We start from the raw sequence: 23,633 nt of genomic DNA, 5'->3' as shown, positions 1-23,633 counted from the left end.
AATACTTACAAGACTTTGTTTTTATCACTTTTGTCTGTAAATGTGCTTTTCATGACTAACTATCCATACCTATTACAAACCTTTTCTTTTACAACACCATGTTCTTACTATTATGAATATTTCAGCATTTGAGTAAATTTTTATATGAACATTTGATATGATATTTACATTTAAGGTTGAGGACCAAGGGGGAGAAGAAGAAAATGAGGGCGAAGAGGCTGACAATGAAGAAGAGGAGAAAGAGGAGGAAGGGGAAGAAAAAGAAGAGGAGGGGGATGGAGAGGATGGTGATGGAAAGGAGGATGAAGGTGAGGAGGGTAATGAATAAGAAGAACTTGAGTGAGGGAGAAAAACATGTATAGAACAACTATGCATTTTAAAAATATATATAAATATTGACTAAAAACATTATGTTTTGTAAATTGTAATTATTTATTTATCAATTTATTCAAATATAAAATAAATATTATAAATACAAAATTATAACTTTTTTTTATTGTAATACAATAATGGCAAATAAATAAATTAAGTTATATACAATAAATCATTTTAGTTCAAATGTTTGTAAACATGAAACAATTTGCTTTTAAAACATTTTAAAATTTCAAAATGTAAACAAAAAAATTTTATTTTTTCAATTAAATACTTATTTTTTTAATAATGCCCTTTTAACTTTCTTTATAATTGTACATATGAATTTTATAACCCTATACATTTAAAAAGAAAATTAGAATCTGCTAATGCTTATTACATCTAAAAGTATAAATATTAAGACAAAAAAATATGAAAAACCTATTATTTAGTAGAAATGGAATCCATTGGAGATTGTATTGATGTGATAAAAAAAAGGAGAAAGATCATCATATAGGAGTGTTTGAAATGATTGTGATATAACTAGGCTATAGGAATATTAAAAGACTATAAGTAGCTTCTAAAAACAAAACAAAATGCATTAATGCCTTTTAAATAATTTATGACTAGAAAATATTTCAATTTATTTGTTACATAACCTAACTTCTAACCAATCATCTGAGCTAATCTTGTGAGAATATTTGACCTCCTAGGTCTCTGTGGCCTCCCCTGGAAGTTTGGGGGTGGCTGCTGGGGGCGTCGCACGCTTACTGAAGCTGGGTCAAAAAATCCTGAAATAGATTGCCATTTAGATAAATATATTTCTGATAAGTTTGAAAAAAGTTCTTTAATTTTAAACATTTGATTGTTAGCAATTCTTTATCATAGTTACAAAATCACAAAACCTTTTTTCTAAATTCAATGTTTTTTTAACCTTCACATATAAAAGTGTTTTAAACCTTATTATTTTATAAAAGTAACAGAATGTCGGTCTGTGTGTTTGTGTTGTCTGAACATATATGGTTCTACTTTACAGTGAAGCTCATAATACATCCAGGAAAGTTTCAAAACTCATTTGAGGGAGGGTATATCCACCATCCGCCCATAAAAAAATCACCCGGCCCTGGAAGACTAGTATTTTAATTTTTAATCCTATTACTTATACCCAACAACCATGGCATATTCATGATTATTGAGATCCTTGTTTGTGTTTTCAACCGAAAAATGTTATGTTTAGTTCCAAACCAATTTAAATTTACATTGTACATGGTAGTACCTCAAAAAAATAAAAACTTAAGTTTGGTTTTAAACTATTTTAAACTTACAAGGGAGTGCTACATTATTCATAGAAAATGTAATGTTTAGTTCAAACACAGTGCGTATGAAGGTGCTTTGACTTTTGTGTCAGAACCTAAATTAGAACATAGTGCATTTCATAACCCTAGGAAAATAAATGCAAAGGTTATTTATTTAAATTTTTGAACAACTTTGCTTTTATAAAGTCTGTCATAAAACTTTCTGTATATGATTTATTTAAGGCTGAATTTCCGTGACCTTAGCAAAGCAACTGATATAAAAAACATTAATTAACTCACTTCAGGAGTGGTTTTATGAAGAACTTTATGAAAGCAAACTTGTTCAAAATTTTAAATAAAATGCTACATTACATATAGAAAATGTTATGATTAGTTCCAAAGGAATTTAAAGGTAGTGCTACACTATACGTTATGTTAAATTACATAAAATTAAAATTTGAATGGTGTGCTGCAATCTATATAAAAAATAATAAGAAATAGTTTAGAACAAAAAACCTGATAAAATTCTACAAAAAATTCTTCCTTGTATGTCATGCTTGAAATAACATTTATTTTGTATTAATTATGCGGGTCAATAGTATAAATTTATGCTAATTTGACCATAATTATAATATAATTCAACCTTTATAAGCACTGTCACATTTTTATTTATAGCACAATGTAGCTTAAGATCTAAAGAACCTGGACAGGTAACAAACCTGCTGTTTATATCAAGGTTTTATTTTATTTTATTTTTACTACAAAACGAAAATCAATTAAGAGGGAATCCTAAGAAGCTATGGGCGAATCTATACTTGTTTCAATTTAAATAAGGTGATTAAATCCTGAAAATTAATACTACCTTTATTTGTAAATCGTTCCTAGACAACTAGCCATCTATCAAAGTTGATTTGATAATAGATAAAAGGTAGAGAGCGCAAAGTAAAATTCTGAATTAATGAATATTCATGCCTAAGTATATCATCATAATATTATTAAATAAATTACTTAATAAAAGATCAAATTATTATTTTAAGGTCATTTTGATAATATTTTTCCAGTACTACTCCTAATTCGATTAATTTCTACTGGATGAAAACCTGTTCTGAGCCTGATTAGCGACAGTTTTTTACGAAAAAAATCATACACTTATTTCCTATTGCAAAAATTATATTATCTAAGAAAAATTAGAAAATGTTGATGAAAATGTTTTATTGCAAACTGTCAGATTTTTGAAATATTTAACTAGTTTTGAGATAAATATAAATAATTTATTGCGGGATTTTAAAATTATTTTTAGGATCTAATTAATTTTAAATACACTTGCATAATTTTAAGTCATAAAATTGTATATTGTGAACGGGATATGACATTAATCTGTAAATTATACTATAACCCAAAGTTAAAAACCTTCTATCATTCATTGGCTCAAAACTTTGGGTACTTTTTAATAAATATTATTAATCAAACCTTTCAACATATTATCTTAAAAAGGGTACTTTTGTTTCTAATAATTTGATATAGGCATTAATTCATCTTTCATTGTCTTATTCCTTGAGATCCCTGGTCGTGCCAACCTTACTGGAATTCAACCAAAAGAGAGAATTCCAACTAAACCAAAATACAATTTTATTTTAATTATATCAAAAATATGGGGAATAGTCCCTTTCGTGACATCGCGCCTTGAGGGGCGATTTGTTGTATTTTTAAAATGGCTTTTTATAGGTTATTTTAGGTTAGGTAAGGTTATATTGGGTTAGGTGACTGCCCCACAGGGTTAGGTAATTGGCCCCGCAGGGTTAGAGCCCCCCCGCAGGGGCTAGAAATAGGAGAAAACATACTGTGAAAAATACGAAGAATCGCCCCTTAAGGCGCGATGTCACGAAAGGGACTATACCCAAAATATGTATAATAATTCTCTATTTAAATCAATACATAGTTAAATTTTTTTGGCAAAAAATTCTAAAATGAGGCTATAAATATCTTAGACATTTGTGTTTTTAAAACACGGATATGTAAAAAGAGCATTAACAAATTAACTTTATACCCACTTTATTCAAACTCTGTTTGAATATTAAGAAACTTTTACTTTTACCATAACCCTATAAATTCTATAATCCAAAGTAGTAAGGATTTTTGTCTGCAGCTTAATATCTCAATAACTATTGGAGAGATTGCGTTCTCTACTTTACATAGGTACTGTGATGGTTTTATGCTTTAGATTCGATTCTTGGGATAGTTTTAAGCTACTTTTTTCAGCTGCTTTCTGGCCTTTGATTAAAGATCTTCTGGATGCTAGGGGCGTATCCACTAGCGATTAAGTAAAATATTAAAATAAGAATTTCCCTAATTTCTAGAAATTTTATAAATGAAACGTGTACCTTAAATGACATATAATATTTAGGATTGCATAATTTAATCAGTTATATTTCTTGTTTATATTTATATCTTTGACATTTTATTTATGTATTAACTTTTCCTAAAGTGTGATGGCTTTGCTTTTAGCCTAAATAGACAACTTTTTAACCCCCTCAAAAATATTTTATATTTTAATCAATCCTAATATATAAAATAGTAAGTGTTTTTTGTATTAAGATCTCAATAACTGCTGGATCGATTGTGTTCTCTATTTAATAAAACCCTCACACAGGTCGTGTGATGTTTTTAGACTTTTTGCTTTAAGATTTAAGTCATTGGGTGGTTTTAAGCTATTCTTATAGCCCAGCTTTGTCCCTTTGAATACAAAGCCCATAGATGCTATGGGCATATCCCTTTTGCTAATGTATTTTGGCATAATGTCATTAGAATTGAGATATGTTGATAAAATATCAGCTATGACCATTTTTTTACAGAAGCTGGTCAACACAAAAATAGTGATTCAAGTGAATTGAAAAGCGGTATGTGAATGCTATTCAGACTCAGGTATAAGATATATCCAACAAGTTAAATAAACCTTAAATAATATTTGGGTGGCAAATGGAGAGGTCGTCAATTTTATTCTATGTTGCCCCCCAACGACAGCTGAAAACCACGGATAGGTTTCGTGATTTTTTACGAATTAATTTCGCTATTGGTATAGGCTTTGGAACCAATTTTAATAAAATGCATTGAAATAGTTGTTGTTTAACTAATGCTCTGTGTTCCAAAAGAATAGGCACTCTTGTTTTAGTGAAGTTATAAACATTTTTGCACGTTGAAACAAACTATTTCCTTTAAGTATTTTATTATTTGCAGACCCTTACTAATTATGTAACCTTAAGTAAAACGTCTTTGATTCATGTTTTGAATATGTCAATGTGTGGGTGTTCATTAATTTCCGCATATTAATCCATTTATTAAACCACCATTTAACCTCAGGGTTCTAAAGGGATAAGACAATTGCCGATAAATTGATGTACATCTCCAAATTAGTTGTTGAAACGTTTGGACACTGAACTTAATAAACCACTGAATAAAAAATTCAATAAAGTTCCTAACGTTTTTAGGAAAATGAATAAGAAAACGTTAATATAAAACTTTGGGGACTAGTGTAATAAACAGCCCTATGTCCCTTTTTTCCTGATTAAAACTATATAATATATTATTACAACAGCGCACGTTTTCATTTCATCTTTCCTTAGATCTTTCATTGCAGTAAAGCTTTTTTATTTGCTATCATTTTTTTCCAAATTAATTGATCATATGCAGCAGTGTATAAACACCTAATCTTTGCACTTTTGAAACCTTGTGGCACGAAATTAAAATTATTAAGGTCCTTTTTCCGCAAAATTAATTACATTAAAGTTGCTACGCTTTCTATAATTATAATTAGAAAGAAAACATAAATTCTGTTTGGATATCTATTGCTGTACTTCTTGACAAATATATCTTTTTAATTTTTAGATAAAATAAAATTATAAAATGCATAACTTTATAAAATCATTTAATTTGATAAATTTTAGCGTTTTTAATAACTATTTCAGTATGTGTGCTCTAATGGATATAAAATAAACGTGGATATTATGACAGGGGAAAATTTCATCAATTTTAGTTGCTAACATGAACAAGTGCATTGGCCAGTTCATTCATCCAGTAGGAGTGAAGGGGATGAGGTCAATTTGGTGGATGTAGGGATCGTTTTTTTTAGCCCACTACAAGTTTCGGTTCATTAGAGTACATGTTAATCTGGTGTAAGATCCAAGTAACAATAAATCCATTTGTGCTCTATATTATTTTTACGGTCTAGGATTCCTAATAATTATGTAAAAAAGCTGATTATATGCTCTTACAATGAAGGGTAAAACTTGAATAAATAAGGTTACATAAATACTAAGATATAATAGTTCAGAAAAAAACAATGGCATTAGCGTAATTGGTAACGTGTCGACTTGCTGACGGGTAGGTGTCGGGTTCTAATCTTGACTACACAGTGTCATACTAGAGACGTTACAAATGCAACCTACTGCTGTTATGTCAAGCGAGTGAAAAAATTGTATGAGTAGGGAGAATGCCTTGGCCCATAGGCGCAATGCATTACCATGCAAAGTTAGGACAAAGGTCGTGCAATCAAAGGGTTTGTTGTCTATCGGGCGAATCTTTACAAGCCTCCCAGAGGTCATTAATATTTCAGAAAACTATCAAAGAATTGTTAAACTATATATTGCGTAAATGTAATACTACGTTATAGAAACTACGTTAATAAGAAAGAAATGCGTCTGACTGAGTAGCATAACACAATATATTTTTTGAGGGATTGTATAATAACTATTTGACATTACTACAATGCCAGTTTTTATGCTAAATAATTTGATGCATTATGATTTATTTTCTTTTATTTGACCACTGAAACAGAGACATGTTTATTTTTTCCTAATATATAAAGTAGTAAGGTCTTTTTTTGTCTGTAGCAAAGGATCTCGCAAACCACTGAATCGATATGGTTCTCCTTTACAGGGTAGCTTCTCATAGATCCTGGGCTGGTTTATAATTATTTTGGGGGAGGGTAACACTACCCTCCAAAGATAAATCACTCCGAGAAGAAATGACCCCCTTCCCCCAAAAAATTTACTTTTTTCTATTTAAAACTACCATTAAAAATGGAGGGGTCGACTTCCCTCCCATCTTCTCTCGAGGGCGCATAGAGCCTCTAGGGGCGTAGCCTCTAGCTATTTATATATTTAAATTATGTGATTTTTTTTATAAAATGAAAGTTTAATATGAAATTTATGGCAAATTTATTTCATGTAGATTTCCTTAAAATAATGAGGTTCATTAAGAAAGTCGATGTTTCTTTTTGGTGGTGGGAATAGATTGGGGGGTTATTCACCTTTAGGCAAAAATGATACAATAGGCTGTATAAAATAAATTTTGAATCTACTGCAGTTCACGGTAAAATATTACTGGTAACTAATATTGCCAAAAATCTATTAATTTTAAAGGCTGCTAGCTGCTTAACGGCTGGACGTACAGATCATTCCCGCATTCCATTTTAAGCGGTATTAGAAGGCCTACAAATAATTTGAAATAGCCAAGATCCAATGATGCACAGGGAAAGCTTCACTGAAGAAAAAACGCGTAAATTAGGCCTTTTTGTGCATTTCTCTAAACTGCGAGATAATTATGCATTATTGATTTATGGCTATTCCAGATTATTTGTAGGCCTTCTTATGCTGCTTAAAACAGTGTGCGGGCATGACCTGTACGTTCAGCCGTTTGGCAGCTAGCAGCCTTTAAAATTCAGTAGATCCTAAATTTTATGTTAGAATTTTTTAAAAAAATTGGAACTGCTCTTGAATAAATTTTTCAAAGCTGGTATCAAAAATAAACTGGTAATAAAATTTTGTGTGATGATTCCTATGACCACTGAGCAACGCTTATCGCTATGTCTGTGTGTTTATCTGTTTGTTCATTTAGTAGCAAAGCTATGAATATGAATGTTGTCATCCTTGTTAAAAAGCACAGACTAATCAAAATGTATGATTAAAAATCAATAGACAACAAAAACAAACAGTTAAAATAGGGTCTGAAAAAAATCCAGCTATACAGAGATAAACAAATATATATAGAGAGTTGTGATTAAGTGACTATTAAAATGTTATAATTATCAGAGACCTAAGGAAAAAGACAATAGCCGATAAATTCAAAATTGATGTACAAAGACGATACACAAAATTACCTCTTCTTTAGATTTCAATTAGTGGTTAAAATGTTTGTACTCTCAAATTAATGAACCAACCAATTAAACTTAAAACTTTGAGGACTAGTGTAATAAACAGCCCCATGTCCTCTCCCTCTCTGGATTAATATACAGAAACAGGAAATCGCCATCCTAGAAGCCAAAGGTCATCCAGGTATAAAAAATATAATAATATAAGATAATATTATATAAGTAAATCTGCAGGCCAATTTTACGTCCAGGCAGGGACGTCCAAGTTTTTTTAAGAAAAGGTTAAAATGAGGGGTTTCAAAGGTTTGAAGGGGATAAACACCTCCCCCAACCTTAGACGTTTGTGGTTCCAGGTATGATCTTGCAGACCTTAATTCTCCGAAATAGTGCGTGATCTATAAGTCTTGCTGACTGAGGTCCTTTTTTTTATGTTTGTGGCTTTTTCTCAAAATTTGAAGCCATTTCTATATTTATTAATCCCTGATTCATTGAAAGAATTTATATTTAATCACTTTTTTTATATTACATAATTGCCTATCAATAGTAATTGATTTAATTGATTTTTAATCTCCTTTTTGTTACCTAATTCAAAGTACTTTAATTTAAAGCGATTTACGGTTTTCCTTTATTATGATTTTTTTGCGCTTTTTAATTTAAATTTTTTTATAAATGCTTTTTTGGAGGGGAGGGTGCTTAAAAACATCTCAAGTTGGCAATAAAAGAATGGCTTCGAACCCGATTGATATCTGTAGGATTAGAACCTGTTCTTAGCCATACTGAAAAATAATTTATAGCATCGTAATACATTCAATCTTTGAAGAATATTAAAATAAAAACCAGTTTTGTTAACCCGGTCCTTCGGACCATCTTGTTTTAATCTTATTTTCATTTAATTTTAATATTAGCGAAAAGCTGTCTATAATACGATGCGATAAATAACTATTAATATAAGAAACATAATACATAATATGAATGCTAAGGCTAAAAATATTAAACATCACTTTTTTTTATGAGTTTTTAATCCCAAAGTATTGTTAAAAAGGTTAAAAAAACATATATGTACTCAATAAAATAGTTTTAATCTATTTTTCTTATATATAGGTAAGTACGAATAGGCTGCCTAGCTAATGTCTCATTTTTAATATTTTGTTTAATGTTCTCTACAGAGTTCTCTGAAAATGCTTTGTATTTATTATTTATACACTGCTCCTTATGAGGAACCTACTCTATATCAAAATTGTCCGTTAAAAAATTTCAGATGATATTCATAAAAAGTTCAGTAGTGGTTCTTTCCCAAAAGTGACCTGTAAAGCACGAATATGTGGTATTCGGCAACCGTGAGCCATGCCTATGGCACCCCTGATCTAGGGTTCGGTGGAGGGTCAATGGCCCTCCCCCGAGTCCTGGGGAAGGGGTCTAGCGACCCCCTCCCTATGCTTAAAATTAATGATTGAATCTGTCATGTTTATTATGGTTAACTGTATTCTTAATTCTCCCCCACCCTTTTCAGGGATGGGGGATCATTATTGCCCAAACTGACCATTGTATATGTATTATGATGCTTTTATGTTATGATTATTTATTCCTATCCATGTAATTATTGTTTGTTGTATATAGCTTTAGTATCTTTTAAACCTTCAATAAAGTGACAACTGAAATAGATGTTGATCATTATCTAGTGAATGCTAGAGAAGCGTAGCTTCTCTATAGTAAGGTGTCCACGTCTGTCACACTGCCGTAGTCTAATTGAACTCCGGTGTCTGCCATTTATCCTCGGCGGATACCACAAATAGCCCCCTCCCCTCAAATAAATTGAATATAAATATCAGGATTTATTTTTTCCTATGCCATTGTCCAACCCATGAGAAGGGGTTTAGCCAGGCAGGGCAAACCAATATCCAGTATAACCTAACCTAATCTAAATTTTAAGAAATAACCCATGTCGCTTACTTTTAATTTTCAAGATAAGAGAGAAAAAATTGACAGTAAAGGAGAAATGAGACACGACAACTTAAAGAGAAGTTTCGCCAAAAAATGGCAAAATTGAATTGATTCTTTATTATTTTTTGTTATAACATCCTTGCATCGATATTTTTGGTTAGTTATGTCCTTGTTTTCTATTTTAGTCTAAACTTAATGTGCTTTTCTCACACTATTATTGTGTTAAACTAATGGAGAAAGATGTTTACATTCAAGGGCCAAATAAATTGTAAAAGCTTTCAACAAATTTCGTCTTTATAGCACAGCTACTCTACAACTGTTTTTTGTAGCCCTGATTCGCTTAGGTTAGGATTCAGATGCACACAGAAACTGGAAGAATCTTTTGCCAATATTAGATTGGTAAGCTTCGCGCACAGCTGAATGTATTCCATGTTATATAATTACATTACAAGCTGACCCGCAATTCTCGTGGAAGCTACTCGATTATTACATCACCTTGGCCTAGAGTTTTGGCAGGTGTTCCATATTAAGCCACCCTAATTAATGGCACTCTCATGTGAATGAGGAGCATGGACGAGGAAAAGCATGATTTAATTGCTCGATAGGTAGAATCCTAACTTTCTACAGATCTCCCTCCTTACAACCTAAAGGTATTTCAGGGAAGGTTGTGTGATTATATTCTGGCAAATTGCGACTGCATTTGTCAACCAACTCTACAACTATCATTATGGATCGTTTACAACTATTTATTTTGTTTCTGATGTAATATATAATTGTCCTTGTTTACAGTATATTATATAGAACAGTTTGTTTACATTTTATGATATAAAACAGCTAACTTATAGTTGAAATGTATAGCAACCAGTATAATGTAAAAGGTTTCTCTGAGAAAATTCATCAACAATTTGAAATTTTAGTTGTATAATTGTGTAAAAAGTAAATTTATTTAAAAGAAGGTGTATCAACTTTTTTTTTATAGCTAGCCAGTTCTTTTAGTAGGTAGTAGATGTAAAATTTTTCATAGAATTCAGATATGCAATCGGTTTTTTGTAGACCTCTTATTTTTAAAGTAATTTAAGTTTTAAAAAAAAATTTAAGTCGATTTTAAGGTACTAAAATGCAACAAAAAAAAGAAAGAAAATGGCCATTATGAACAAAATAGTAAGATCTTTAATTTGACACCTTACTTTTTCAATTCTGTCAGGTAATTATTGAAAAAATCGATTTTTTTAAACCCACAAGAATAAAAACTTTGAACTTAATTTTATTATTTCACAGGTAAAAAAATATGGGTTCATATATACCTTTAGAATCAGAAAAATATTACGAATTCATTGTAAGCAAAATTGAAAAAAAAAGTTTACAATATAGTATATAAACTACAATAAAAGGAATTATATGAAAATATCATATTATATTGTACAGGCAACGTCTTAATTCTTAAATTGAGTATAAAAATGGGAAGGGGGTAAAGAGGGGGTAGAGAGGGGGTAAAAAAGGGAAGACGATAGTGTTGCCTGAACAAAAAATACAATTGGCCATTTGTTTAATTTTTTATTTTTTTACTTTTTTTCAATTTTGCTTACAATGGATTCGTAATATTTTTCTGATTCTAAAGGTATATATGAACCCATGTTTTTTTTGTCTGTTTGAGAAAATATTTAGGTCTAAAGTTTTTATTAAACCGAGGTTAAAAAATAGATTTTTTCAATAATTACTCAACAGAATTTTAAAAGTAAGGTGTCAAATTAAAGATCTTACTATTTTTGTTCTTACTGGCCATTTTCTTCTTTTATTTTGTTGCGTTTTAGTACCTTAAAACCGACTTAATTATTTTTTTAAAAAACTTAAATTACTTAAAAAATAAGAGGTCTACAAAAAAACCGATTGCATATCTGAATTCTATGAAAAATTTTACATCTACTACTTACTAAAAGAACCGGCTAGCTATACAAAAAAAGTTGATACACCTTCTTTCACGAAAATGAATAATAACGCTATTTTACTAGAAGCCAGATACAAAAAGAAACACTGGGGATCTTGAGGGTTACGACAATTGAAGCTTAACCCTTTACAGTCGGGCCCCTTGCCGCACCTTAATCGGTCGGGGGGGGGGGGCGTTCAACGCCCCCCCTAATTATCTCAGTTCCTATTAGAGCTAGAGGGCTAATTTTTTTTGTGCAGGTCCCCTGTTTGATAATGAATTTCCGACCTTTAATAAGTCTAAGTCAATTTTCGCTTCCTTCACCCTTTTATTAAACAACCTTTGTTTTTAGGTCTTTTTTTATTTAAAAATTTCAAACGGCTGTAATTTTCTTATTTTTGAAGCTGGAAGAAAAATTTTTTCACAGAAAATGTTTATTTTTATGTAAATTTTATATTAGAAATATCAAAATATAAATTTCAGCGGCCGCAGCTGTACTCGGCAGCTGCCAGCCGCCGCAGTCGGCGGTCGGCGGGAAAACGGCGGCGGATCTTCATGAAATTTTAATACGTTAAGTAGACATGTAAGAAAAGCTTAAGTTTAAAATTTGAAGTCTCTTTGAAGTCAAAAATTGCGGCCACAGGAGCCTTTTAAAGATTTCTGGAGACCTGGAGGATCAGGACCTGCAGGATCATACCTGGAACCTGAAAGTGACTTGAACACCTGTATTTCATATAAGGATGTACTACTAGAGGATTTTTTAGTATTTTGGTATGATAAAATGCTTTGTTTTAGTCAAAAAAATATTTTTGCTCTTTACCTGGATGACCCTGCCACGTTTGCTGGCATCCTGTGCCCGCCAGGATGGAGATATTCAAAAAATTCCAACTCTCAGTTATGTGTCATACCCATACTTAAAAAGTCAAGCAGTTTGGGCTCTTTATCTTTCACACACAGAAAACGAGATAGAAAAAACCGGATGGGGGGCGTTCAACGCCCCCCCCCCCCCCCCCAACCGTTAAGGGTTAATTGATGTACATCGCTAATGATTTGCCCTCATGTAGATTAATATCATTGGTTGAAAAGTTTAATACACTACAAGTCTGGACAAACAAATAAAAAAGTACCCATAGCTTTAACGAATTAGAAACCCAGTATATTGAACTTTGGATACTAGTATAATGTACAGTCCAATGTACAAGGGGCGTCGTAGCTCAGTGGTAATAAACTGGGTTACGGTGATGAGAGTTCGAGTTCAAGTCCCCATGTGGCAACTCGAATTTCTCAATTGAATACATTCTCGCAACTTCCCCTGGTTGTGTAAGAAGGGAGATTATTGAGTGGTTTAGATACTTAATATTCATGTACATAATATCTGTACAATCCTTATCCCAAGCTCCTCTGCGGAGAGCGTCATTCATTACGGTGACTTAATTTGGGACACCTGCCATACTCGGCAAGGGTGAGGTAATAAAGAGTAGCTCCTTTGAGGCAGCGGGTCAAGGCATAGTGTACTTGAGCATGGAGCTTGATAGCTCTAGTGGTTATACAAAAGTGTCTCGTCCATCTCCATGACTACTTAGGTCCAAACACTAAGAAACAATGGCTACACACACACACAGTCCAATGTCCCCTCCAGAGAATTTACTTGATGAAAATATAAAATTGATGAATTTCCCAGTTGCCATATAAGATAATTGTTTCATTCATACTTTGAAAATTCCCAGAGCATCTACTCTATAACTTAGTTTATACATTCGTCCGTCAGTTATACGCTGTGGTTGTTGTGGAACTTATAAAGTGGCTAACAACTAAAAAATATAACACCAGACATCTTCTTATTTTACAACGTTTATTTACAGTTAGGGAATTAAAAGAGACACTCGATTGTATGTAACAGCAGATACATTATTGCACGTTCATAACTAAATATAAACATATTATAGCATTAGCATTATGAAAAAGAGATTAAATTAAAGAATGAATTATAAAATAAAAACCTTACTTGTTGGTGCCTTTAATTAAGTTTCACAAGTATTAACTTTAACCTACTGTGATGGTTGTGCCAGGTTGTGTCCCTGAAACACGCCTTAGGCCCTATATAGTCGAGAGTTCTGCTGGGTAGTTATCCCCAAGCATACTGACTATAGAAAACAACTGGCTATATCATTGAAACATACGAGCTTATATACCCGCTAATGTTTACATTAGGAACTGGTTTTTGAATGTACTTAATAAAAATGTACGTAATTATTTCAAAAACACAAAATGGTATCACTACGTTTTAAGCAATATCATAATGAAATAACGTTAAAACATAAATATAAGAATTTAAATAAATATAAAAATATTAATTAAAAATATGTTTTGTGTGCATACAAAACAACGGATAAATTATACAACACTGCGGGCCCCAAGGTAGTGGACTCATTTTGTGTTGTAATGCAATCAACCTGTAGAATATGTAGGGCTGGAAGGCAGGGTAGTGTCCCCTGACAATCTTGCAACCAGGGTAGTTTCCCCTGGCAATCCCCTGAGAATGTTGAAATTTAGGGTAGTATCCCCTAAGAACACTGAAACTTAGGGTGGTATCCCCTGACAAGAAAAATAAAGCAACTTTTGGCCTAAGATTATAATAAAAGGGAGTTTTATCCCTATAAGGAACTATATCTAGGTAATCACTGTAAAAATATGTTTCTAAGTTATTATGATTAATAAAATCATAACTAGAAAACTGAATGTTTCTAGGAATCAATTGTGGAGTATTCTGAATCACTTTTGGCATATCAAAGAACTTTTGTGCACTATTATTTGTGCTAGAAGAAACGACTTGTGCAAAGCAACAAAAAATCAAAAAAGGATACATATAATTCCTAAAATAGTGATTAGAATTGTATTTCCTAGGGACATTAGAATCAATTACATTTGTTGACTGTTGGTTCACAGATTTAAATTTCTTCTTAGGTTTGGACTTTCTAGCATTTGAAAAATTAGGTCTTATCCCATCTTGAACATTTATATTGTGAAAGTCTATGTGATTAACATTAAAATCAATCTTAGATTTGTTAACCTGATGGAGCTGAACATAGCTACCAGGTTTAAAACCAGTAAGATAATCTAACTTAGATAAAATGTCTTTTACATTCTTCTTGTGGTTAGAACACACTAAAACATTCTTAGGTTTGCTAGGACAAGATTCTTTGCAAATGGAGCAAATAAGATTAGAAGGAACACTAGACATATTGTTACAAATATTTTCTGACCCATTACATCTATCACTAAGACAGGTAATACAAAGAGAATATTTCATGACATTATCAAATCTTTCTTGTGGCATTGCCTGACAGAAAAATTTACATTTACCAATTGAATGAGAATAAGGATCAGCCAAAACTTCATGCATAAAACATTTAATCCTAATGTTAGTGTTTTTATCAACAAAGTTCTTTTGCCTTTGACTCGAAGCATAAGCTGTTTCAGACTGAACATAGTTAATTTCACTATGACCTTTTTTCCCATCTGTCAAAGATGGACACTTAGCAATAGCATATTCTAGATCACTAAGTTCAACAAAGATGTAATGTTTAACAATTTCAAACTCATCTTTATCGCAAAGCTGACCATGATTATCCCGCTCTGCCTTAGATAATTCTTTCAGAACCCTTCTTTTATGATAATCAGGTAAAATCATTGTCAAATGCTGAAGAAAACTTTGGTTATAAATTTCATTGCCTAGATCATTTACTTTATCACTATGTGCTTTAACTAGAGTTTCAAGGCCAATTAAACATTGATAATATGATCTTAAATAGAAAGTTTGTACTTCAACATCTTTTAAACTATACTTAAGTTCAGTAAGTTGAGCTTTTTTAGCATTAACTATTCTACGAGCATTGCCATATTTCGCCAAAGGATAAGATATTATGCCATTGTAATCATTATTGGCATAATAATGAGACACTTCACTTGCAATATTTGAAGATAAACAGTTTTTGAATAATGCAGCTAATTTAGTGGATTGTTTAGCTGTACAATACACTCTTTCAAACTCACTAAGAAAATCAAATATATTTGAGTCTGATTTCCAACCATCAAAAGGTTTGATTTTGATGGGTTCAGTAAATGTTTGGCTATCATCTACCAAATCAATTTTCATAAATTTAATTATGATCATAGACTCAAGAATCCAATTATCAGCTTTTACTATAGCATGAGATAATTTACAAATAATATTGGCATAACGCAACTCATCACTAGAAAGATCATTACAAAGTTTATTCATACTTTCAACCTTTTTCTCTAAATAAGGTATATCAGTCACAAGAAGAGACTTTAGCCTAGATTCTGAACATGTATTATCAATAACTTCTCTTGTTATAAGAGCAATATGATTTATATAAGATTCGGCTAATGCTACATTTGCATTAGTTACTGCATTAGTGTCATCACAAATAAAGTTCTTAGAATTTGCTTCAAAAGACAATGAAGATCTGATTTCCTTCATTTTTTCAACTAAAGTTTGGACCTTATCTAAATATTCAGCTGATAATTCTTGAAGATTTTCATCCCCATTTAAAAAAGCAAAATCTAAAACATCACTTAAATAGTTTACTTGATGTTGCATAAATTTAAATCTTTTTTCATAATCAGATTCAGTAAGCTGCATAATAAAGTTTTTATCACATTTATCAAGATATTTATCAATAAGCTGGATTTTTGCATTTAACTTAAGTTCAGCTGTTTTTAAATCATAGTAATCATGAAAATCACTTGGATTTGACAAAATACTTTGGTTGTCTCCATGTATAAAGGGAGAAACAAAATGTTTGTAAGCACTTGAATTAGGCATTTTAAAATTATGTTAATGCCTTAAATCAATAAAAAAAACTATTTAGGGATGCTTTATATTTCCCCCAATGTATTTATTTAAAGGGTTGCTTATAATTCCCCTCTAAAATTTAAATTTCATAAAAACCACTTTCAGGTTATCAACTGTGAAAATATTTTACATTTCCCTAACTGTTTAATAAAACAAAACGTTGCTCTGGCAGTTGCTATTCAACAATTTTATGAATGTTGTGGAACTTATAAAGTGGCTAACAACTAAAAAATATAACACCAGACATCTTCTTATTTTACAACGTTTATTTACAGTTAGGGAATTAAAAGAGACACTCGATTGTATGTAACAGCAGATACATTATTGCACGTTCATAAAACTAAATATAAACATATTATAGCATTAGCATTATGAAAAAGAGATTAAATTAAAGAATGAATTATAAAATAAAAACCTTACTTGTTGGTGCCTTTAATTAAGTTTCACAAGTATTAACTTTAACCTACTGTGATGGTTGTGCCAGGTTGTGTCCCTGAAACACGCCTTAGGCCCTATATAGTCGAGAGTTCTGCTGGGTAGTTATCCCCAAGCATACTGACTATAGAAAACAACTGGCTATATCATTGAAACATACGAGCTTATATACCCGCTAATGTTTACATTAGGAACTGGTTTTTGAATGTACTTAATAAAAATGTACGTAATTATTTCAAAAACACAAAATGGTATCACTACGTTTTAAGCAATATCATAATGAAATAACGTTAAAACATAAATATAAGAATTTAAATAAATATAAAAATATTAATTAAAAATATGTTTTGTGTGCATACAAAACAACGGATAAATTATACAACAGTGGTAGTGATAAAATTTAAATGTAGAATATTTTTCTATCGCATCGTATTATAGACAGCTTTACCAATATAAAAATTTATAACATAAAAACCAGTTATATAACCCCGAGGAGCCGAAAGCCCGAGCTGAAAAAAAAATAATTTAATATATGGGGGAAATTGTAATAATACGTTGCTATACATGATTTTTTAGAATGGCTGAGAACCGGTTCTAATCCACCTGATATTAATCGGTTTTAAAGCTAAACTAGAAATGCTATTTCAACAGCCAAATATTATCTCAATACAATATGAATTGAGGAGCCGGCTCCAAAAGCCAGTCGGCTCCGAAAATTAAAATCCATAGTGTATTATAAGTAAACTTTACTTAATAAATTAATAAATTTCCCGCTAATAAGCTGCTCTTGATATTTTGGTAAAATGTTTGTGGTGATATTCATGAATTATGACATAATGGATATAGAACATAGGAGGGGATGGTGTAAAGTTATAAGAGGGGGGGGGGCATTATAATAGCCAGCTGGGAGACACATTTTATCAGGGTATAAGAGAATCTCTCACTATAGCCACGTATTCAATACAACAAAGAGTCGATAAGCTGATGACGCTGTATTATTAATCTTTTCATTTAAAGTTTAGATAGAAAATTTTGTTAATACAATTTTGACAAACTTTTATTTTTAAGGATAAATTAATTACTAAACAGATTAGTTTTACACAAGTTTTGAAACATGGAAATGATAATAAGGATTACAATATCCATAAGTAGAAAAAAAATATTTTAGATGAATAGACGAAAAAAGTGCTTTTAAAGAAAATCCTCAACAATTTAAATAATTTAGTCGTCTATAAGAACATTACCTAACGTTAAACATGGGTTATATACTTGGTGCTCACAAAAAAATCAGCTGTCTATCTCTAATAGAAGATGAATAAATCATTGGAAAAAACATCATGCACTGCATTCAATTAATCAAGTTTCAGGCTAATATTTGATGTGAGGGTTTATGCCCAGCCCTTATCGAGGTTGATTTATATTGGGAAGGAAGAAGTACCCTCCTCCAAAATTGTTATAAACCTTCCCTTGGCCTACAAGAAACTACACATTTTAGGAGAAACATATCGGCCAAGTGGTTTGCTAGATCCATCAACACAAAAACGCAGACAGACATCATTTTACTTTTGTAAAAGAATGAATAAATTAAAAGTAAAACTGTATTCATTGTTTGTTTGGTATGCCCAGTTTTACTTTTTTATCAGATATAGCCACCAAATAGAGTTTTTTATTTAAATGTATGGAAAAATACCCAAGCCTTTGCTTTAAAAACAAGGATGACAACATCCATGAAAGCGGAGCTCATTTCAGACAATTGGACAAATAAAAAACACGTTTATAGTGTCAGAACACAATAATTAAAATATAAATCTATAGGCTATAACAAAATTGTAAGTAAATTTGTTGCAAAATTCCTTAATTAAATACAGGATTATGTTTAAGCAAATTCTTAAATCTTTAAGACTTGATTAATTACCTCATACGTGGAGCCAAATTAAAATATCTCATTTTCTTTCAAAACACCCAGGGTATTAGGTTAAGTAACACACATCAGACAAACAACTCTTTGATTGCATGACCTTTATCTGAGAAGTCCTAACTGTGCATGGTAATGATTTGCGCCTATTTTGGGCTAAGGCATTTCCCCTACTCTAACTAAATGTAAGAGAAATTATCATCTAAAGTTTGAAATCGATATGACAATTCTAACATGCGTAATCGCAATAGCTACGGACCGACGTAAAGACCCTAATTATAGAAAAGCTCTGCTTTAAAAAAAAAACATGTTTAAGTCAATGTGACTGCATTGATTTAAACTCTTATATAAATTATAAAATTACATATAATATAAAAATAGAAGACTCAAGTACAAACTATCAGGGCAAAGGCAATGATAAATCCTTATAATATTTACAGGGTAGCTTCTAATAGGTCCTGGGAAGGTTTATAACTATTTTGGGGGAGGGTACCACCACCTTTCCATGAGATATCACCCCTAAAAAATTACTCGCCCCCCCCCCCCCCCGAACAAAAATCTATTATTTAAAAAAATAGGGGGTGGGGGGGGGGGGGTTGACCAATAGGCTATAAGAACAATTTTAAGCGGATATTTTTGGCGTTTGATGAATTTTGTGTCTATCTATCACTGAGGTGAATTCTTAAAATAAGTTTGCCTCACTAAAATCAGTGAGGCTCGCTAAAAATCTAGAGGGGATAATTTTGACTCAATAAAAATTTAATGAGGCAAACTAATTTTAGTGAGACAAAAAGTTTTTTTTTTAAATTCACCTCTGGTGTCCATCGTGACTATCCCTGTTTTTCTGACTATATCCGTATGATCAATGTTGTTAATGTTTTAGAAATTAAGTGCATTTTCACTCTTTTTAATTTTAGTGCCAATTTTTTATATATTTTTTACGTCAGTTTGTCAGTACGGTCTTTTGTATTTAAAGCACAATAACATTGTCTAACCGCCAAGAAACGATTTTTGTTATTCTATTATATATAATATTAAGCTAATTTTTGTATGTAGCGAAGGTTCTCACTAACCGATATGGTTCTTCTTTAAAGTGAAGGTTCTAATAGGTCCTGTGAAGGTTTATAACTATTTTTGGGATGGTACTTTCACACTCCCAAGAGAAATCACCAAAAGAATACCAATAACATGACTTAATGGACTTTTCTTTCTACAAGGCATCCGGATCTTTTTAACTAAAATCAAAAGTTAGGAGAGGGGGTTCGACTTCTCCCACTACCTCCCCCAACATCTAGGGCCACTACAGCCATCTAGGGGTGTAACCGCTAAAGTTATATAGCACTCACTTTTTTGCCAGTCAAACTCTAATGAAAACATGTATTTTTTTAAGCTTTGCTTTTAATAATTATGCCATACTTGTTTTATTTGATGATTAATTTTTATTGATATTAATATTAACCTTCATTTTATGTTTATTTGCAATTTATTAAGGGTAGTCGGGAGTCAACTTTTTAAAGTTTTAAAAATGAGATGGAAGTCTAAACCTGACCAAAATATGACAATCCTGCTTTTCAAATCAAATGTAAAATCATCCAAACTGGTTTGGTCACGGCTGAAGCTCGGCTGCCGAGCACTGAATTTATCTATCAATCTATCCATCAACAGTCATCTTTTCATTTATATATCTTTCTATCTACCATTCTTCTATCAATCCTGTAAAATGGATATTAAAAAATCCTTCCCGGTAAATTAAGAAGTTTCACTGAAAAGCGTTCCCCGTAGGTTCAGCGGTTATAAAAAGTTTTTATTTCATCCATAGAAAAGTTATCTATCGCATCGTATTATATACAGCTTTCTGCGGATATTAAAATAAAGATGGTATTAAATTTATGCTTTAATATTCGTCGTGGAAATTGTCTGTAATATGAAGCTATTCATGATTTTACATTATTCCTGAGAACCGGTTCTAATCTAGCGGATATTAATAAGATTCGAAGCCACACTGGAAAAATTTTACCCTTTTTTGTAATACTAGATATTTTGTATCTATCTATATAACTAACTCTTACCTCCTATGTTGGGATCATTTTGAGCAGGTTGGAATGAGAGATTTGAATTGGTATTGCCCCTGCCAGGGATGGTTAAGGGTGATGGAGCACTGAAACTATCTATTGATGGACTTGTAAACTGAAACATGAATAAAATAAACTTGCTTCTCTATTTGTCTAATGCTTATGTATATTATTCTTTAAGTCTCTTTTTTTTTTAATTGAAGCTACTCCATTTAGAGTTTCTATCTGTCTGCATATGTATTTTTAAAAGCGAAGCTTATCTTTATAATTAGGGTCGGTCCGTCCGTCCGTCCGTCTGGGATAGAGAGCTTTTATTCGTTAATTTAGGCATGTCAGAATTGTCCTATCGATTTCAAACTTTGTATGGTGATTCCTGTAGTAGTTAGGTACGATTTAGAAAGCGTAGCAACCCTATAATCATTACCAAAATGTCCGTACGTCCATTTTAAACATGTTGATTTTTCTACTTTTTTTATCTTATTGCTGTTTTATCTTATTTTTGTATATTGATTCCTGGGACAACAAAGAACAATATTTAAGCGAAGCAACTCTATAATCAAGTCTTAAAAATGTAAGTACGTCCATGAACATTATCCTGTATCAAGCAGTTTTTCAACAAATTTACTTACAATTTTGCTTTGACTCTTATACTTTTTTATTCTGATTATTCAGTTCAGACACTATACAAGTGTCAATTTCCGTTTTTATGGATGTTGTCATCCTTGTTCTATGTATTCCTTATATATATATTTCAACTTTTATTTTCTTTCTCACTGTCCCTATAAAACCCAGGGAGGTAGAGGACACTAGGATGTTTATTACTCTAGTCCCCAATGTTTTATAATAATGTTTTCTTATTCATTGATTTCAAAATCAGTTAACCACTAATTGTAATATACAGAATAATTTTGTGTTTCATTCTTCTTTTATTCTTTATAAAAAATCTTATCACCCTCCTCATTTTTGTAATTTTTCATTTTTGTCATCAAATTTTTCCAAGTTTATTTTATTTTCCTGATTAATATTTTCTGTGGAAGGCGGATTCACTGAATTACCGGGAAAACCGCCTTGCTGGAAAACGCCGGCGTTTTGACCGTTATTAAATCCGTTATTGCTGTTTACAGGTACAATTTGGCCGTTTAATGTGTTGATGTTGTTTCTTATGGCCGGCTGAACTGAATTGCCTAAAATTAACATTTTTTGAAGCTTTACAAAGTGTCTCTAAAAATCAGCCATGTGACCTCATACAATTAACCCTTTACAGTCGGGCCCCTTGCCACCCTTCAATCGGTCGGGGGGGGGGGGGGGAGAGGGGGGCGTTCAACGCCCCCCCTTATTATTTCAGTTCCTATTAGAGCTAGAGGGCTAATTTTTATTGTGCAAGCAGAAAATGTTTATCTTTATGTAAATTTTACATTAGAAATATCAAATTATAAATTTCAACGGCCGCAGCTTTACTCAGCAGCTGCCAGCCGCCGCAGTCGGCGGTCGGTGGGAAAACGGCGGCGGATATTCATAAAATTTTTATACGTTATGTAGACATGTAAGAAAAGCTTAAGTTTAGAATTTTAAGTCTCTAAGCTAAAAATTGCGGCCACAGGAGTCTTTTAAAGATTTCTAGAGACCTGGAGGATCAGGACCTGCAGGATCATAACTGGAACCTGGAAGTGACTTGAACACCTGTATTTCATATAAGGATGTACTACTAGAGGATATTTTAGTATTTTGTTAAAATGCTTTGTTTTAGTCAAAAAAAATATTTTTGCTCTTTACCTGGATGACCCTGCCAGGTTTGCTGGCATCCTGTGCCCGCCAGGATGGAGATATTCAAAAAATTCCAACTCTTAGTTATGTGTCATACCCATACTTAAAAAGTCACGCAGTTTGGGCTCTTTACCATTCACACACAGAAATTTTAGGAAATCACCCTAAGAAAAAGATAACTCCCCTGATCTAAACTAAAATTAGAATTTGGAGAGGGGGTTTCACCTTATCTCCCTACTTTAACTGCCCATAAGGACTTCTGGGGTTGTAGCCGCTAAAAATAATCCTACCTGGAAAAACGGCAGAAAACTCCGTATTCTGATTATTCAAGGGCACATTCAGACGTGTGGTGGGGGTGGGGCGACGAATAATCGGCTGCTGGGTCGGTACATTGGGGATGTGGTCGTTCACGTCGAATAGATCGATAACCTCGGCACTGTTCACTAATAGGTTCTGAGTATCTAGGTCTACGAGGGGTAGAAGGTCAATATATTTATTTTCTAAATTATTTTAATCCAAAAATTTATTTTTGTCGAAATTCGCAGAGAGAGAGGGAACAACGGGCTGTTTATTACTTTAGTCCCCAAAACTATATTGCTCTGACTTAAGAAAGTCTTATTGGTCAAATGGATTAATCATCTAGACTTTCTATATATATTATCTCAAGGACTGGAGAATGTGATTCAGACAAGCAATTTCCCCCACAACACTCTTCCCTAATTTCTCCCCCTTCTTACCCACTTCCTTTCAGCTACATCAAAAAAGAAGTTATACGCCAACAAAATATCTAATTTTCGGTAATTTCAAATGGAATTAATTGGCTGAATCACAACTGCTGGTAATATCTAAATAATTGACAATCTCCTGTAAAACCAATGCTGACAGTGTTATCTTGGCTTCGTAATTGCTCTG

The 23,633-nt window shown here is 32.0% G+C and overlaps 3 protein-coding genes across 5 annotated transcripts in view; 1 reads left to right on the top strand and 2 right to left on the bottom strand.

Annotated features, from left to right (window-relative positions):
* The window catches only part of LOC145328948 (arrestin domain-containing protein 5-like), a 31,087-nt gene extending 30,759 nt beyond the window's left edge, over nucleotides 1-328 (top strand). Inside the window, exon 18 of the mRNA XM_080172917.1 lies at nucleotides 176-328. Within this exon, the coding sequence (XP_080029043.1) occupies nucleotides 176-328 (153 nt within the window). The remainder of the gene's footprint in view (nucleotides 1-175) is intronic.
* On the bottom strand, nucleotides 176-23,478 carry LOC145327541 (uncharacterized). The gene is made up of 6 exons (XM_080171086.1): nucleotides 23,474-23,478; nucleotides 23,320-23,324; nucleotides 23,012-23,221; nucleotides 21,976-22,141; nucleotides 20,955-21,076; nucleotides 176-1,142 (listed from the first exon to the last, which is right to left on the bottom strand). Exons 1-6 carry the CDS (start codon nucleotides 23,476-23,478, stop codon nucleotides 1,018-1,020), a joined length of 633 nt encoding a protein of 210 aa, XP_080027212.1. The 3' UTR covers nucleotides 176-1,017.
* The window catches only part of LOC145328947 (uncharacterized), a 38,286-nt gene continuing 37,836 nt past the window's right edge, over nucleotides 23,184-23,633 (bottom strand). For 2 of the 3 annotated variants that reach the window (XM_080172913.1, XM_080172916.1), the window contains exon 18: nucleotides 23,184-23,633. In XM_080172913.1, coding sequence (XP_080029039.1) covers nucleotides 23,548-23,633 — 86 coding nt within the window. In that variant the 3' untranslated portion in view covers nucleotides 23,184-23,547. The other variant, XM_080172914.1, reaches the window with a different exon arrangement.

This window comes from Acartia tonsa, chromosome 9 (assembly GCF_053477335.1).
Source record: "Acartia tonsa isolate MP-2025a chromosome 9, ASM5347733v1, whole genome shotgun sequence".
NCBI lineage: Eukaryota > Metazoa > Arthropoda > Copepoda > Calanoida > Acartiidae > Acartia > Acartia tonsa.
The sequence above is the reverse complement of the archived record's forward strand: the minus strand, read 5'-3'. Positions and strand labels throughout refer to the sequence as shown.